The 17,890-nt window shown below is 40.9% G+C and overlaps 1 protein-coding gene across 2 annotated transcripts in view; it reads left to right on the top strand.

Moving 5' to 3' along the window:
- Positions 1-17,808, top strand: part of CROT (carnitine O-octanoyltransferase) — a 35,510-nt gene extending 17,702 nt beyond the window's left edge. The window contains exons 6-17 of one of the 2 annotated variants that reach the window (XM_073334087.2): positions 888-996; positions 3,793-3,886; positions 3,978-4,103; positions 4,750-4,851; positions 5,816-5,899; positions 5,988-6,095; positions 6,364-6,494; positions 8,033-8,156; positions 13,272-13,350; positions 14,714-14,807; positions 14,975-15,094; positions 15,561-17,808. In XM_073334087.2, the coding sequence (XP_073190188.1) occupies positions 888-996; positions 3,793-3,886; positions 3,978-4,103; positions 4,750-4,851; positions 5,816-5,899; positions 5,988-6,095; positions 6,364-6,494; positions 8,033-8,156; positions 13,272-13,350; positions 14,714-14,807; positions 14,975-15,094; positions 15,561-15,681 (1,292 nt within the window). In that variant the 3' untranslated portion in view covers positions 15,682-17,808. Of the gene's footprint in view, positions 1-887; positions 997-3,792; positions 3,887-3,977; positions 4,104-4,749; positions 4,852-5,815; positions 5,900-5,987; positions 6,096-6,363; positions 6,495-8,032; positions 8,157-13,271; positions 13,351-14,713; positions 14,808-14,974; positions 15,095-15,560 lie in introns of those variants that run through there. The other variant, XR_012157567.1, reaches the window with a different exon arrangement.
- The last annotated feature ends 82 nt before the right edge of the window (positions 17,809-17,890 follow it).

Raw genomic sequence — 17,890 nt, 5'->3', positions numbered from 1 at the left:
CTCTATGGATATAGTTTACATTTCTCATTTTTTTAAGGCAGAGCTATGGGGCAGAGTTAAGGTTGTGTAGAGGCCTAGTTTGAGAAGTGCAACGTTAGCTCTGTGTTCCTTGCAATTCTAACCTTTTTTTTGTCTTAACATTCTTGAACTTGGTCAAACCTTAACTTTATGTTAATAATTTTTGTGTGTGGCATAACTAATAAGATTGTATAGGCAATTATGGGCAGGACTTCCAGTGGTGTGTGCAACAACTACATCTCTCCATAATGTTAAACATCCATGTATCAGTGCTCAAATGCTCAGATTTGCATATGCAAATTGGGTACTAGCTGATCCATTTGTGCATTAACTCCTGATTTGCATAGACAAACATGTGTACAACGTGTTGTGAAGTGTTTTTGCTTATCTTTGGAGCCACTTGCTATGCCCACCCTCTAAAACTTCACCCAGTGTCATCTTTTCTTTCATCAGTATGCGGGTGATTTTCCATGTAGTATTTCTGCTCTCTGATGTAAGAATAGCCTCCCCACTTATAAATTTGTTAAAGTTATGAAGATGGCAGTAAACATTGATGAGGGTTAATAATAATCAAGGTTCATGCGTCTGTGGATTCTGTCAGATAATCTTGCAAATGCAGCCTTCAAGACTTATTTCCAAACTGCAGAAAAAACATAGAATTGCTCTCTGAAAGTAGATGACCAATTTGGTCTTGGTTGCTTTTTTTAAATGTACAAAGTCTTAAATGTTAAAGGCCAAAATAATGTGCTGTATTTGTACCTGGTCACTTAAGTGTGTCTCTGACTTGTCTCCCCTCTCTCTCTCTCACTCACATTATAACTTTTTCCAAAAAGTGTTGTGTTCTCATATTTGTTTTATCTTCCTTTCAGAGAGTGAAGGTGAATGCCCATCCCACTTAATAGTCCTGTGTCAAGGTCGAGTGTTTGCTTTTGATGCTGTACATGAAGGTCATATACTGAGCCCCCCAGAGATTTTCAGGTTTTTAAATTACTTCATATTAATTGAGCTGCACAATGAAATACAAAAGAACAGCACTCCATGAAAGTCCAGACTGTACAAAATTGGAATGCTTAATATGGCAGGATGCTCGTCTCCAATTGTGTTACTTGTAAACTGTAGTAGGTGCCTATTTTTCAGATAAAAATGCGATTTTTCAGGCTGAGCAAATCCCTTTAAACATTTTCTGTTGAAGTTTGGCGGGATTGGAATTTTCCCTCCATTATTGTATTTTGGTAGTCTGTGCAACTAAGTAACTTTAGCTGAACATCTTATACATTTAAAGTGTTTTGGAAGGTGAAGGAAAGCTTGTAATAGGCATGAAAAATGAACCTGCACTTGGCATTGCAAAATATGGTAAGGTGCCTGGAACAACAAGCAAATGTAGGATGCTAAAAGTATACCATGAAGGTGTTTGGGTAGCAAATATCAATTACATGTTGGGGTTCATTTCATGAAACTGTATCAGGATTATATGTGATATCTTTTTTTGAGAACCAATCCATGTAGCAATGAGATATTCATCATAATCATTAACAAAAAGCCAACCAAACAAAACCCACCACTACACTCCCTTTGTTCCCTCCTGACCACATTTTAAACATAATCGAAGCTGTGCATGTGAAGTCACGTTTTGGCAGTGATATATTGGCCATATTTCCTGCTGCTGAGCTCCACAGAGGCAGGATTGAGCCGTAACATGTGTTGTCTGGTAACATGTTTAAGGGCCTTTTTTGCCAGTTGGGGATTTCTGGAATACAGCGGCACTCCAGCCACATATCTCACCCCTACACCAAGGCCTGGAAAGTCTGACCTGCTTTTTGAACTTTTGTGCCACTAAGGGAATGCAAAGGAGCTGTATTAGTGGGAAGAGGGGTGGAGAGAGTGAGAGAGAATGTGGCCCTATATATTGTAGGCCTCGGTGTTAGAGCACACTGCTAGGTGTTTATTGTCAAAACAGATACTCTCTCTCTCCAAGGAGCTGCCATATGTATACTTCCTCTTAGCACATGAAATTTCTGAATTTCCTCAATAATTATTAATGATTACCACTAATATAATCATTACACATTTCTCAGAAGTGTTTTGAGGAATCCGAAAAATAGGTGAAGATGCTAACTTTACAGACTGGTAATATTACTAGACTGTGCACATGCTGGTTTACCCTATGGGCCAAATTCTGCTGGTGTAGATCTAGAGTAACTCCTCAAGTCAATCCAAGCCATTCCTGGTCCTTATCCAAGTCATTACTGGCCAAATTTAAAGTTGTATATCTAGGAACAAAGTATAGAGACCATATTTACAGGATGAGGGACTGTGTCCTGGTAAGCAGTGACTATGAAAAAACTTGGGGGTCACAGTGGATAATCAGTTGAATATGAGCTGCCAGTGTGCTGCTGTTTCCAAAAGGGTTAATATGATCCTTGGATGTACAAATGGAAATACCGAATAGGGAGGTTATATTATCTCTGTATTTGGCATTGGTGTGACTGCTGCTGGAATAGTGTGTCCAGTTCTAGAGTCCACAGTTCAAAAAGGATGTTGATGATAAATTTGGAGAGGGTTCAGTAAAGAGACACAAGAATGATTAAATGATTGGAAATCTTACATGGGTAGATTCCAAGAGCTCAGTCTATTTAGTTTAACAAAGACAGTTGAAGGGGGACTTGATCACAGACTATAAGCACCTACCTGTACAACAAAAATATTTATAATGGCTTCTTGTCTAGAGACAAATGGCTTCAAGCTAAAGCTAGACAAAAATCAGACTTGAAATAAGGCACAAGTTTTTAATAGTGAGGGTAATTAGCTATTGGAACAACTTACTGAGAGTTGTGGTGGATCAAGCAAACACTAAAGGAAGGAACAAATAGAAATCAAACAAGTTCCTAACAAGAAATGCCAAATAGGTTAATTCAATGATACACAAAAACCTGCTGCTACTTATGGGTATTACAGTTCTGGTTTACAGATAACCTGATATTGAGGGTGGTATATCTGGTTCACTTCACTTGCTATAGATGAATACATCTGTATAGATGTTGTTTAAATACTGATTGGTACTAGTGTTTAATAGGTGAAAGTGCCAAATAACTGCATATGAATTCTTAAAAATTCAGAGAGAGGTTTTTTAAAAGGGGTAACAAGTTAGATAGAGAACATGAAGTACAGTATGTGAAGAGTCACTTTTACAGGTAAAACTGTCAGAGTACAAAGCTTTGAATGAAGTTTTTTGAAGTGCTGGTGCAAGCAAAGATTAAGAAGAGAAACCTTGTTACATTGTTTAAGGTTTGGTGCATAATACAATCTCAGCTGGCTGGGGTGGAATATGATTCCCTCCTATGATTCTCAGGCCTTGTGTGGATTGGAGATTTGCCCTTATTCAGCCACTGGTAGCTAGTCACCAATATAACTGTACCCGTGCAAACCCCTAGTGTGGATATGGAAAGTGTGACATGCACCATTAGAGGTGTACCATGTTTGAAACGGAGTTAAGTGTCAGTGGTGCAAATTGTGTTTTTCTTTGTCTAAACTATGGGTTTGCATTGGTGCAGCAGTCCCCAGAGCTGAAATCAGGGCAAATCCCCAGTGCAGAAAAGGTATTAAAAAAGTCATGTGTCCTGAGCAGGGTTGATACACTTCTTGAAAGTTCACTTAATCTGATTATTAGATATGGAATAAGAAATATTAACCAGACTCCTGGCCTACTAAAGTGAACAACTTTTATCCAGTGTCTGTCTTCATTCTATTTTACTAATTTTAAAAATCTTCTTAAAGGCAACTTGCTTACATCCAAAAGAGGTGCCATAATGAACCTGATGGACCAGGGCTGGCGGCTTTAACAAGTGGGGAGAGAACCCAATGGGCAGAGGTTGGAAAATTTCAGTGGTCTTTCAGAAAAATGTTGATTGACTGGATTTGCAACATTTGAATTATTTAATCACTTTTTCATTGTCTTCTAGACACGTGAATATTTAATTAATCTCGATCCAAAGAACTTTTGTCTACTGGAAAAAATTCAGAGCAGTTTGTTTGTGATCTCCCTGGATGATTCCAGTCCCCATGGAACCCCTGAGGATTGTACTCCGGTAGTTACAGATTTCAGAATAATTTTACTTCTCCCTTTAACCAACTTTTGTCTCTCATTGTGTATGTGATTTGTTTTTATAAAATATTCTGGAAAGCCATCTTAACCATCTGCCTGAAGATTCCCTTAGCAATCTAAAAGGTCTTACGCCATTGTGTCCTGGCCCCTCTAGCATAGGAAAATGGGCATGGCCGTGATTCATTGCCTCCTGTTGATGGTCAGGACTGGACCAATGCCTGCCACATCTAGGATATTGGAGGTGTAAATGTGGTATAAATTTACCCTCAACCCCTCTGCACCCCCATGAATTTCACAGGGCACAGAAGCTCTGACCACCAGGATCTGGACTTTTATTTTTAAACACCTAACACCAGACTTGTACAGATGGTTTTTCTTCGGATGGCTATATATTTGTTCCATTTTCGGCATGTCTGCTGTCATGCAGAGAGCCTTCTTAGTCATGGCTCATCTAAAAACTCCTTAAGGCAGGGACAGTGTCTTGTCCAGTGCAGTAAATCATAGCTGCTTTCAAGTGTGGAGGTTGGTACTCATTAAAAAAAGGATCCAGATACTTCCAGTGTAATGTGACAGGACTCTGGCGCACATTTAGATAGTTCTAAACCCCATGATATTAATTCTTGATTTAGATCATCAAGTTGGCTCTAACAGGAGATCCAACCATACGCTGGGGAGACAAATCCTACAACAGCATACTATTTTCCAATGGGACATTTGGTTCAAACTGTGATGTAAGTAAAATATGATTCCCTTTTTCCTAGCTTATTTACAGTGGGATCCTTTGTCAGTTTTTCCCCTTCCACAATGGAATATTTTTTTTACAGGTTTAAACTTGTTTTTCTTTAGTGAAGTTTCACATATAGGGCACCTTATCTGGCAAGCATCCCAGGATAGGTGCTGTACATTTCTGAAGAGGATATTGCAGTGCTTACTTTCAGAAATATTTTAATGAGGGATTCAGAGTAACAGCCGTGTTAGTCTATATTCACAAAAAGAAAAGGAGTACTTGTGGCACCTTAGAGACTAACCAATTTATTTGAGCATGAGCTTTCGTGAGCTACAGCTCACTTCATCGGATGCATACTGTGGAAACTGCAAAAGACATTATATACACAGAGACCATGAAACAATACCTCCTCCCACCCCACTCTCCTGCTGGTCTCTGTGTATATAATGTCTTCTGCAGTTTCCACAGTATGCATCCGATGAAGTGAGCTGTAGCTCACGAAAGCTCATGCTCAAATAAATTGGTTAGTCTCTAAGGTGCCACAAGTACTCCTTTTCTTTTAATGAGGGAGTTTCTTGAATTTGATCAATAGGAGTTCAAAGAGAAGGGAAATATCATGTAAAAAAATTTGTAAGTTAGTAGCTTTATTATTTGCTTGTATGACAGTAGTGCCCAAAACATGCTAAGCACTGCTCTCTCACATAGGAAGACGTTGTTTCTGCCCAGATCTGTGCCTTACCCGGTGTCTCTGCAGCCAGTCTATCTGGCTGCAGAGCTATCAAGAGAGTAGATAAATACTGGGGCTCTATCTGTGCAGATAGAAGGGCTAGAAGTGTAATCTCTTAATGAATTCTACACAACACAGGAAAACCTTCAGCATAATTAAGAAGGAATGGGGGTGGAAATAAGGAGGCTCGATCAACTTTTAGCTATGCAACCATCACAGTATATTGTCTCATGTGTTCTAGCATTCTCCTTTTGATGCCATGGCTATGATAGTCCTGTGCTCTTATGTTGATCAGAGGATTATTGAAAGTGAGGGAAGGTGGAAGGTATGTATCCATTAAGTTTCCATCCTTATTAATTAGCATTTCCTCTCTTACGGATATTGATTCCTCTTTTATTTAAAAAACAAAACAGGGATCGGATAAAGTACGGGACATCCCATGGCCAGAAGAACTTGTTTTCACGTTGAACCAGAATGTGCTAAATGACATTGGACATGCTAAAGAACGGTATTCTCAGCAGGTGAAGTTTCTCTATCTCTTAGTGATGACTGAGACTTTCATTTTTTCTAAACTTTAGTAGCTGGCCTTGCTCCAGGCCAGAGAACAAAGACCACTGGGACAGATTCAATCCTGAGGTAGCTCCACTGAAGCCAGGGGAGTTACATCGGGGTAAACCTGATCCATTGTTTTGTGAGGTGAATGTGCAGTTCATTATATTTGAACTGAAGCAGGTTGTGATTAGAGCAGTTGCTGAATTCTCCTATGGTAACAAATTTTTTATTTGCCAGGTATCTGACTTGCAGCTAGTGAATTATGCCTTTACATCCTTTGGCAAAGCACTGACCAAGAAGAAGGGACTTCATCCTGATACATTTGTTCAGCTTGGCCTCCAGCTGGCCTATTATAAACTTCATGGACAGTAAGAAAAGTTTATTACCCAGGCTAGCAATTAAATGTATAGTTGAACAAACTGACAAATCTGGGCAAATACAAAGGGCTTTGCATCCCATTTTATGTTTTACTGCAGCCACAGAAGAATGAAGAAATATGTCATTATAATGTTTTATTTAGTTATACAGGACCTGATCCTCTTCCACTGAAGTCAGCAGGATTTCTGCCATTGACTTCAAAAGGTGCAGGAGCAAGTCCTTTATGTCACGGTGTGGTAGGTGCTATACTGCAAGTACTGTAAGATGGAGGGCAGCCAGCCAGAGCTTTATTAACATTCCATAAAACATACACATAGGAAGTACTGGGTAAATGATAAGCAAAGACTTGGCCCACAAGGATCTATATTACCTCACTAAGTGAGAGACAGGGTGGGTGAAGTAATATCTTTTATTGGACCAACTTCTACTGGTGAGAGAGACAAATTTTTTGACTCACATAACTCTTTTTCAGGTCTGTGTAAGCTCAAAAGCTTGTCTCTCTCACTAACAGAGAAGTTAGTCCAGTAAAGGTATTATCTCACCCGCCTTGTGTCTCTAATATCCTGTGACCAACACAGCATACCTCACTAATTGCTCATTCCTATATAAGGGGATTTGGCCCAGGTGCAGATGAAAGCCTCATCTGTAGTCTATAATTAAACATCATTCTGTGGTGATAAATCTCTCTCTTCCAAAATCCCAATCCTGTAAAAAGCCTTAACAGACTCACTGTTGTCATCCTGTCCCCATCACCAACAAAGGCTCCCTGTAAAAGTTATAATGGCATAACGAAAAGATAGAGTACAACCAAGTTCCTGTCCTTGCACACTAGGCAGGTGGCTGAGGAAGGTTTTATTTTGTACTCCCAGCTAAAGGTTATTGGAGACTCTCTCTTTGCTGGTGATTATGTCCCTCCTTTACCCGTGCCTTTACTACCATCTGTTAGTATTTAAAATAGTTTAAAAGTGAGTCATCACAAAGCTGGCAAATAGTTGCCCGAGGGTGTCATCTGCAAAAAGGCACATTCCTGGCACAGGTCATTGAACACTGGGTTATATTAATTGCCCAACAAAAACAATCTGGGTAGGGACCCTTCTTAAACTTGTTTGTAGATGCCTCTTGTTACTAGTGGATTCTCCCAATCTGTGAGACTTGTGTGGGGCAGATGCCTTCTCTCCTTTAACTTTGATGGAAGAATACATAGGAAATTGAAGCTTGCTTACTTTCCACTCACCTACATAATGGGGTATGGAAGCCTTAGAATTTACAAAAAGCAGCTCATAAAACAGTCCAGATTTTTTTTATAATGGCATCTGAATTTTCTTAGTCCTAACTTGCCTCTTGAAAACTTCCTTATGGTTGAGTAATCTGTATTACATTTCAGACACTTAAAAGAAAATGAGTGGCTTACTCTTGCTTGTAATTGAGTGTAATGGGATAGAATATCTTTTATATGACATTTTTCCTTTAGAGAGGAGAAAAGATTTATCATTGTAGTGAGACACTCTGTCCTAATTTGCCTTCTTAGCCCAGGCTGCTGTTATGAAACTGCTATGACCAGACGTTTCTACCATGGACGCACAGAGACTATGAGACCATGTACAGTGGAAGCCGTGGAGTGGTGCAAATCCATGCTGGATCCATCTTGCAGTGTAAGTATTGAAAATCTGCTTTAGCTGTAATGTATTTAAAAGACTTGCCATCTTATCTACTTTAGATAAGAGAATATGCCATTAATTGCGTCAGTAACTGGAGAAGAAGTCATCTTCTGCTAGTTAATTCAAGTGGGGATGTCACCACCAGGGCTGGCTCTCAGAATTTTGCTATCTTAGGTGAACTGCAGTATATGACCCCACTTTATTTTTAATTTTAAATTTTATTTTTGTTTGTAACTCAGCTTTATGTCATACCTCCCACACATGCAGCTCCCCCCCTCCCAATTAAGTGTGGTCAGTGCTATGCCAATTGCAGACTCATCACTGTGAGGCATGGAGTCTGGGAGGTGCACGTGCTCGTCTGTGTGTGTGAAATCTGCATGGGGAAGGTGCTGTCAGCAGGACTGATTCTAAAGTCTAAGAGTCTTTCATCTCCTGAATACTTGAGCTGGGGAGTTGACCTTTCTTCTCTTCTGTTTCCCCTGTCCCGTCCTCTCCCCAAGCTTCAAAAGGTTTAGCTTACCAGCAGAACCTGCTTCTCTCTCTCCCCAGGTGCAGGCTGTTACTGAAAGTTTTTCTCTGCTTCTCCCACTGCACCTGTCTGGGAGCCTGAGGAGATGAGCAGGGAAAGGATCTTGCAAGATGTGTTTACATATTTTAGAAAAAATCCAAAGCTTCTCTTCATGTTCTTCATCTTGGATACTGGGCTTACATAGCAGTGTTCCACCAAACCACATCTGTTTGATGCTTTGCTTTACTATCCTTATTTCTTCTCTCCTCTTCACTTCATTAGCTTCTTATCCATTTGTGCTGCTGCTTTAAAACTCTGACATTTAATGCCATCACTCAAATCTGACTTCCCCTTGTTTTCTTATCTTCCTCCCTGCTTTTCCGTTTGCTGTCTTCAATTATCTTCTTACAGTCAGACTCATACAGCCAATTAATATTGAACTTTGCTGTTTCTAGCACTGATCCCTTGGGATCTCTCTTCCTCTCCATTTTTCTGATTCCCTTCATCATTTTAAATTTCATCCCAGCTGCTGTCTCTTCTACTTCTGAATGCTGTTACTTTTGATGAACTTCATGGGACTTAAAGCACATGCTTATCTGCTTTGCTGAATAGGGTGCACTTAAATAGGTGCTTAAAAGTTAAACATGTGCTTAAGAGCTTTGCAAAAACAGAGCCTTACTATCTCATCCCTTCTTTTCCTTTCCTTGTAAGTTTAATAGTTTGTTGTTGCTAAGAGCCCATCAGTTATTGACCATTTCAGTTTGTATCCTTCTGTTACCATTATCCACCATATTTGCTCAAAGGGGCTTCATAAATAAATAAATGGAATGTAGCATCAGAGTAGAAACAGATCTTAGGTTTAGTGTTTGGAGCAGTTTGCTGACAACCGTGCCACCTCTAACTTATATTTTTGCTTACATTGCCAGGAGAATAGACTAACTAGTAGAATTTCTCTCTCGAAAATCTGTGGTTAAACATAATCAAAACTCTTGTACTTTTAAAACCATGATGATGGGCAACAACACTAATTGGCAAACAAACAAACCTATAGCTAGCTAGAGGAAGGAGAGAGCATGATCAATGAAAAATTCTTTCCTGACCCCTGGCTGGCTTAACTTTACCCTTACACTTATTATCTAACCCATGAGAGAGTGTACAAAACAACATGTACTTACTAACTGAATAACAGAAAGCTGCAGCAGCCATTTGCAAACTAACCCGGTCAGGGCTACAGCTGTTTGCCTTTGCCAAATTTAAAGGGCCAGCTCCAGAAAATGCATGCTGGGGGAAAAGTTCTTACAAATGGGCAATTCTGCACTGGGAAGAGTAAGTAAAGACCAGAGAAATGCAGTTGGGGTACTTATCACTAGAGTCAAACAGTGTTTAGAGTGTTTTTGCAGTTGCTCACCCCATCGCATTGTCAAAAGCTTTCAGAAAGACCTGGTATATTGACCCTAATTTTTCTCATCTGTCTAAACCAATAATTGTTGGAAAACTAATTAGATTATTCTGAAGTTACTCTCCTCTCACAAATCCGTGCTGTCTCACTCCTGAACTGAACTTTTTCAAATGCATTTTTAAAGTGTAATTTCTAGCTTTTCTTTATATAGTTGTTAAAGATACATATCTGTCATTTTCAGCCTCTTTCCTAGAACCCTCTCTTGCAAACATTTGAACTGTTTTCCAGTCACATGACACCTGTCTTGTATGAAAAGATTTTCTAAAAGTAACTGAACAGTTCCAGCTCCTTGACTTACTCCTAATTTCATATAATCCATGAAAGTAACCCCTCATTTTACATGACAGCTAAATAGCTGTTCCATTGTTTCAATAAACTCAGTTTTTTCCAGTCTTTTCTCATTAATACTCAGAAGTACATCAGTCAGCAAGTTCAAAATAAACAAAAAGAAGTACTTCTTCACACAACACGCAATCCATCTGTGAAACTAGTTAAGTTCCTGGAGGATAGGTCCATCAATGGCTATTAGCCAGGATGGGCTGGGATTCAACCCCATGCTCTGAATGTTCCTAGCCTCTGTTTTCAAGGAACTGGAAGTAGGCAGCAGAGGATGATCACTTAGTGATTGCCTGTTCTGTTCATCCCCTCTGGGGCACCTGACACTGGCTGCTGTCACAAGACAGGATACTGGGCTAGATGGACCATTGGTCTGACCCAGTATGGCCGTTCTTATGGATGCATTGCCAATATTCTGCTGATGCAAAGAAGTCATTATTTTTCAATAACCAAGTTAACCTTGCTTTGCTATCATATTAATGGGCCCATTGGTTCTCTTATTTTTCTGTCCTCTGATATAATTTGATAGTATTCTTTCTCAAAACACTGAATGCATCCAATGAAGTGAGCTGTAGCTCACGCAAGCTTATGCTCAAATAAATTTGTTAGTCTGTAAGGTGCCACAAGTACTCCTTTTCTTTTTTCTCAAAACACTTTTTAAAATCTCTAGCTATTTGTTCTTACTCCTCTCTGTTCTTCTTTCAGTAAATTCCTTCTACTAATGCTGTTGTCTTTTGCCCCCTGTATTTTATTATATTTCTGTATTTACTCATTGTTAACTACAACAGCTTAGGCCTGGATCCTGCAATCTGATCCTCCATTGACATTAACAGAGCTTTGCCTAGGCAGATTGAGTTGGGACCTAGCAGTGAGCCAGTCTATCTGACAATCTTTAATAACGTAATAAAGCTAAGAGCTTCCCTAGTGCTCATCCATTTAAAAGCTCAGTCTACTCCCCTTTTAATCTGTAACACTCAGCTTTATGGCAGCTCTTTTCAGTGTCTCACTAACCTGGACAGCGACACCTCTGGGCTAGATTCACAAGGGGGACTAGAGCACTGCAACGCTCCAAACTCCAATTTAGGCGTCCAGGCTCCCTCTACAGTGTGAGGAGAGCTAGGTGCCGAAAAAATTGATTCACAGGTGCTAGCATGCTTAGCTGAGCACTGCATAAACTAGCCAGTAGGGAATGCTGAGGTGAGGGCTGTGGCCTATACACCGCTCCTCAAAGGGAGTTGGGTGCCAGTCTCTGCTTGGGATTCAGCCATGAATTCTCTCCTGGAGTTAGGCACCTAGGCTAGATCAGCCCTTTCCGAAGAACAGTGGTGCCCCTCTTCCCCCATGCCCAGTGGTTAAGGCACTTACCAAGATGTGGATTTGGATCCTGGGTTTGGATCCCTGCTGTGCCTGACCTGAACCCAGTTTTTCCATCTCCTAGGTGAGTGCCCCTAGCACTGGGCTGTGGCTTTCTCAGTGTCTCCTGTTGAAGCTATTCCACTTGTATGAAAGACTTAAATATTTAGTGGAGCAGGGACTGGAACGTGGAACCACCAGGCTGTAGAATCATTCTCTGTCTCTCAGGCCCAATGATAGTGGAACAGCTTCAACAGCAGAAATTGGGAGACCACTGCAGACTAACCCACTGCCCAGTGGTTAGGGCACTCATGTGGGAGAACTGGGTTCAAGTCCCTGCTCTGAATCAGCTGGGAGCTGGGATTTGAACCCGGGTTCCCTATGTGCTGGATGAGTACTCTAACTATGGGGTATCATGCGGGAGGGGCACCATCAGTGTAATTTTGTGCGGAGTCGGCTACGGTAGGCGTGCTATAAGGTGGTCTCTGAGCATGCCTATGGGATTGGGCCCCCAGGCGAGATAAGCAAGGGAATGCATAGTCAGGGCCATACAGAGGTTTTTGGTGCTTGAGGCAAAATCTGAAACTGAGTCCTCCCCACCCTTCCAAAAAAATTACCACTGCGAGTGGTGGTTGTGAGGGGTTTGGAGACCAAGCACTCCCCCACAGTGGCAACTTGGCTCCTGTCCCATGGGGTTGGGCCTGGCTCCTCTCTCTGGGCATTGCAACCTGGCGCATGGGGTCACAGCACCTCTCAGGTTTGGCCAGGCTCCCCCTCCGTCTAAGGACTTCACTGATGGAAACTTAGGTGCTTATAGGATTAGGCAGCAGCTGAACAGTGGTTTTGTGAATGCCAGTGGCAGCCATATATTGGACTTAGCTGCCTGCTACTTTGGTGCTTAAGCCCTCCTTGTGCATCTAGTTGCTACGTGTGTTTAATTTAAGAGCAATGAAGTGAGACACTTCAGTATTTCCGAATGGCTTTCTCTTTTCACTTTGCAATTTCCACATGCAGTTCCATGTCTGTGAAATGCAGTCATGTTTGCTACTGTCTGATGTATTTCTAAGTTGGTGCTAGTGTAGGAAAGCCATTGTATTTAATCTCTTTAGTTTAAAGTGACCATTTTCAATTCCTTCAGTTTCTGTCATTTGTGGGGAAAAAGAGAGAAAGGGCTTAAGGTTTAGAAAACTGTTCTGCACAGAAGGTGACTGGCTAAGACCTAGGAAACAAATTATCAAGAACTCATGTGCAAGAAACAGCGTTCAAGAAAAAAATAAATCACAGGGAATTTGAAAAAATGAGAGAGACATAAGGCACAAATGTAGCTTTTCCATGCTCCTACATTTTTGTCTCTTCTTAAGCTCTAAAGCTTGTGGAAGGAAGGAACTTGCTTATCTGTGTCTCTTGGTGTAATATTCAACTGGGTTGGTTTTGTTTTTCTTATTTAACACAGTCTCATAAACGGCAGCAACAGATGCTAAAGGCATTTGCAAAGCACAACAAGATGATGAAAGAGTGCGAGAATGGAAAAGGTATTTTCTTTCTAACGACTAATTTTCTCTTGTGCCTGAAAAAGGAGTTTTACTTTGTGCTAATATGATTTCTCTGGCTCCTTACTGGGTCAGTCTGAATAATCTAAGACCACCCACGGGAACAGAAATATCTTGAATTTCTGCTGGGAGCCCCTGCCTTTTTATATCCCTTGGCATTTCCTTCTAGCTTACGTGTTGCCTCTCTTCTCCCTGCAAGGGGGAGTGGTGCCTGGGTGGGGTGGGGTGGAGGAGAGCAAGAGCGAGGGTCCTAATCATGGACGTTTAAGCGACTCCAGTGCCCTGGGGCTAGATCTACAAAGGGACTTAAGCACCTAACTGCCATGGAGGTGCCTGAATCCAAGATTTAGATCCTCAAAACCCAGCTCAGCTGCTGCCTAACCCTGTAAGTGCCTAAGTTCTGTGGTAAACTCTCCCGGGTGCCTGAAAATCCACTGCTGGGCATGCACACAGCTGCCTAAATCCTGACGCCATCAGCCTGCTCAGCACCTAAGCCCTGGTGGGACGCTCAAACTAGCTGTGCCCCCAGCCTAGCTCATGACCTGATCTGGTTGGCATGCTCAGAGGCCACCTTAGAGCATGCCTACCAGGTCAAGACCCACACAGAATATAGAAGAGGAGCAGCTGATGGTGCTGGCCTGAGGCTAGGCACCTAACTTCCATTAAGGGCACGGCTTGGGCAGTATCCCAGTCTCCTCAGTATTTCCTACAGGTTAGCTTAAGTGACTACATGCTCAGCAGCAATAATTTTTAGTTTTCTTAGCCAGGCACCAAGCCTGAAAAGCCACCCAGACCTAGCAGAAGCCCAAAGTAGATTTCTGGGGTGTGTGCAGCACAATAGGTTTTGCCTAGTCTGAAATCTCATCCTTTCTAGATACAGCCTTTCAGTAGCCCAGCTTGCGGGCTCTTGATAGTCTTTTCCATCTGTATGATGGACTCAACTAGAGTGCTGTGGCCTTCAAAGCATCCATTGCTAGATGGATGAAGGGAGTGTCAGAACAGATCATGTGCAGAAAAGCATGTCTGTGCTCTCGATCATTTGGGCCCGTTCCCAGATGGTACTGGTTGCCTCCTGGCGTGATAGGGGAGATGTTTCTCAAGGGAGCTGGATGGGGCTAGTAATGAGGTAAACTCTTTGTATTTTATCTCCATTGTAGGCTGAATGCAAAGGCCTCTTTGGACACCACATTTTGGAGATGGCTTCAGGGTGCTTCAGTCTGGATCCCTTTCTTTTTAGGACTCTCCCATGATCTGTTCTGGGTCCAGCATTTGAAATTCCCATTGTCCAGACCAGGAAGAACTAGACATTTCTCTCAGTGATGACGTTTCTTGTTTGTCTTGACAGGATTTGACCGTCATCTTCTGGGTCTCCTACTTATAGCAAAAGAGGAAGGACTCCCTGTGCCAGAACTCTTCACAGACCCTGCATTCACTAGAAGGTAATTATTAGTCTTGTCCTATTTGCAAGTCAAACCTCTGGGTGGTGATGGGTTTATCACATTTGCCTTCATCTTGCCAATCTCTTGATCCCAATAATGATGTATTTCTTAGCTCCACTTTTTAATACTAATTTAAATCAAACAATTTGCTTTTTTTTACTTTACAGTGGGGGAGGTGGAAATTTTGTGCTTTCCACTAGCCTGGTTGGCTACACTAACATTGGTGGAGCTGCTGTCCCCATGATACATCATGGCTATGGCTTTTTCTATAGAATCAGAGATGACAGGTAAGGATATATTCTTACCTTCTTGGGCCTGGCATCACTCAGAAGAAAACTGTAAAGCTGTTATCTGAACTTCCCCATTTTTACGTTGCCCGATTGTATCAGTATCACAAAGGTAAAGGCTAATAGGAGGGAGAGAGAGAGAGAATATCCAGAATCTTAAAGCTAGTTGCAGTAAAGGAAGATATTGGACAACAAATGTAAGTGATTAAAGTTAGGTACCTAAATCCATCTCAACATCTAAACTACAGTGGCCTGATTTTCAGAATTGCTGAATACCTGCATGTCCTACTGAAGTCAGTGGGAGCTCTGGATGTTTTGATGCTTTGAAAATCAATACAATGTTATTTAGGTGCCCAATTTAGACACCCGTGTTTCAAAATTTCAGCGAATAATTTTACAGTTTGTGTGGGGATGATGTGCATAAAGTTCATGATCTAAAATAACTAGTTAACCTTTGTACTGATAGAATTGTTGTGACCTGCACTGCCTGGAAATCATGCCCAGAGACCGATGCAGAAATGCTGTGTAAGAACTTGTTCCAGTCTCTTCAGGACATGATACAACTAATGGCCACAGCCCATCTGTAGAGTTGATAGTGACATTACTGTGCCTTCACATATTGTGCATTATTGTATGTGGCACTTGCTAAATGAAATGCTTGTCACAAAGAGCATTAAACTCTATGTAGAACACTTAATGATACTTCAGCACAGACGCTAAGCAGAACTAATGCAAAACCTGTCCATTTTAAGAGATTTACTGCAGCAGCAATGCAAGTTTCTTTTAAGAATAATATATCCATTTGCACCAACAATGCAAACTATGGCAAATGATCAGTGTAGAACTATGCAATATTAAACAATGCCTCAACAATGCAAATGTATCAGACTATCATGATTTTTGGAAACTGGAGAATTTGTGATGGCTTGTTTTTATAATCTTCCTAATGGTAGCTGATAAAGTATGTGATAATCCGGTGAAGTTTATTTCTGTGGTGCACTTATTCTGTAGTTCAGAGTAACCATTCCAGTGCTAACACATGATGATGCTTTTGCAATGGACATTGGTGACAGTTTTTATGATTTTTCATTTGTGAAAGAATCAAGGAGAAATATTAGAACAATAGACTCTTCAAGTTACGATTTTTATTATTAGCTGTCTTCCATTTTCACCATTGGGATGATTTCAAATCAAGAGCTTATTCGTGAATAAAGACTAGTTTCTCAGGTGAAGACTGAGGGCACTATAGTTTGAAAAATACTTTTAATTTCAAGATGGTTCCTTTTCAAAATAAAGAGACAAAACTAGGATGGCTACTTGCAAGTTTCCAATGGATGACATGCTTGTGATGAAATAACTACAAATATCACTGCTGCTCCACAGAAATAAAGTGCAAATTTAGAGCTGGCACTAAGTATAGTCTGATAAAACTCTCAGGATTTTAAGCCTTCTTTGGATTTTAAAGAAGACTTTTGTTTGATAAACTTTGTAATTTCTTCTTTTAGAAATAAAACAGTCCAAAAAGTTCGTTTCATGTCGGTTGATTTGTTTATATCTATACTGCTTGATGCATTTCAACCAAACTTTCTAAAAGGGGAGTTTGTGTACAGAGGATGAAACAGACTTAGCAGAGATTCTAAAATCCCCACTGTTTGCCCTTCTGGAGGTATTAGGGCCCTTGGAGAAGTCAGGAATTATTATTGTTTGTATTACAGTAGAGCAACTAGAATTCTCACTGAGATCAAAACCTCATTGTGCTAGGTACCATATTACAAAGCTGCAGTTAGCATCACTTTAGTTAACATTGACACTAACTTACTCTTTAATAGCCAATTTTTTCTAAGTGCTCTAAAATAAACATTAGAAGAGACTATCCCTGCTCTGAGGAGTTAGTCAAAACAGACAAAATGGTTGTGTAGAAAGCGAGGTGTATGACTTGCCAAAGTTTATACAGCAGATCAACAATCAGGCATGAGCAGAACCCAGGTCCTTTTTACATTCAGTTCAGTGCCTATTCGTTAGACCACTGTGATATGTTCATACCCATATGTTGTTTGCAAGCAGACACTACAATTGCTAGAATACTTGGTGTAACAGATTGAGTGTTTATCCCGGTCAAATTGTAAACTTCATGTTTTGTGAATCTATTTTGTGATTGTAACCTTTACTGCAACTGTTATTGGACTGTAACTTCCATACTGGGTTAAGAAATCCAGGTGGTGTTGAAAACCAATCTAATCTTGACAAGATCAGGCTGTTGTAGACGTTCTGTGCTCATGCTAGATTATGGGACACCTCAAAAGGGTAAACAGTGAGAGCCATCAATGTTGAATGGCTTTTCCTTTCTGGAAAAATGGGTTTCTATCAGCAAGGCCATTGACTTTGACTATCTATACAAGTTGGGGGAGGTGTGGGGAATGAAGCTGGGAACTTCACCAGCCAAAACACATGGATAGAAATGGGATAGAGACAATTTTGAAAAGGTAGCTGCTTTGCTAACAAAAGACCATACCCTTCACACCTGTAAGCAGAACTTGCTGGAGAGAGTGACGGCAGCAGATTATCTGCCTGAGGATGCTGACCAGAACCAGGACTCCCAGCCAGGGTCAGATTGGACCAGGGGGATTGCGTTCAGGACTGTTTGTTGATTTCCATAGATCTGTAATTTGCTTGTGCTTTTAAATTCAAGAATAAAGTGGTTGTGGTTAAGAATTCCTTTGCTAAGCCTGTGTTCATTGCTTTGCTGCCAGGTTGTCCCTGAAAACTAGAAAACCAGAGCACTCAGAAGGCAACAGG

This window comes from Lepidochelys kempii, chromosome 2, assembly GCF_965140285.1.
Source record: "Lepidochelys kempii isolate rLepKem1 chromosome 2, rLepKem1.hap1, whole genome shotgun sequence".
NCBI classification, from domain to species: Eukaryota; Metazoa; Chordata; order Testudines; family Cheloniidae; genus Lepidochelys; species Lepidochelys kempii.
The sequence above is the reverse complement of the archived record's forward strand: the minus strand, read 5'-3'. Positions and strand labels throughout refer to the sequence as shown.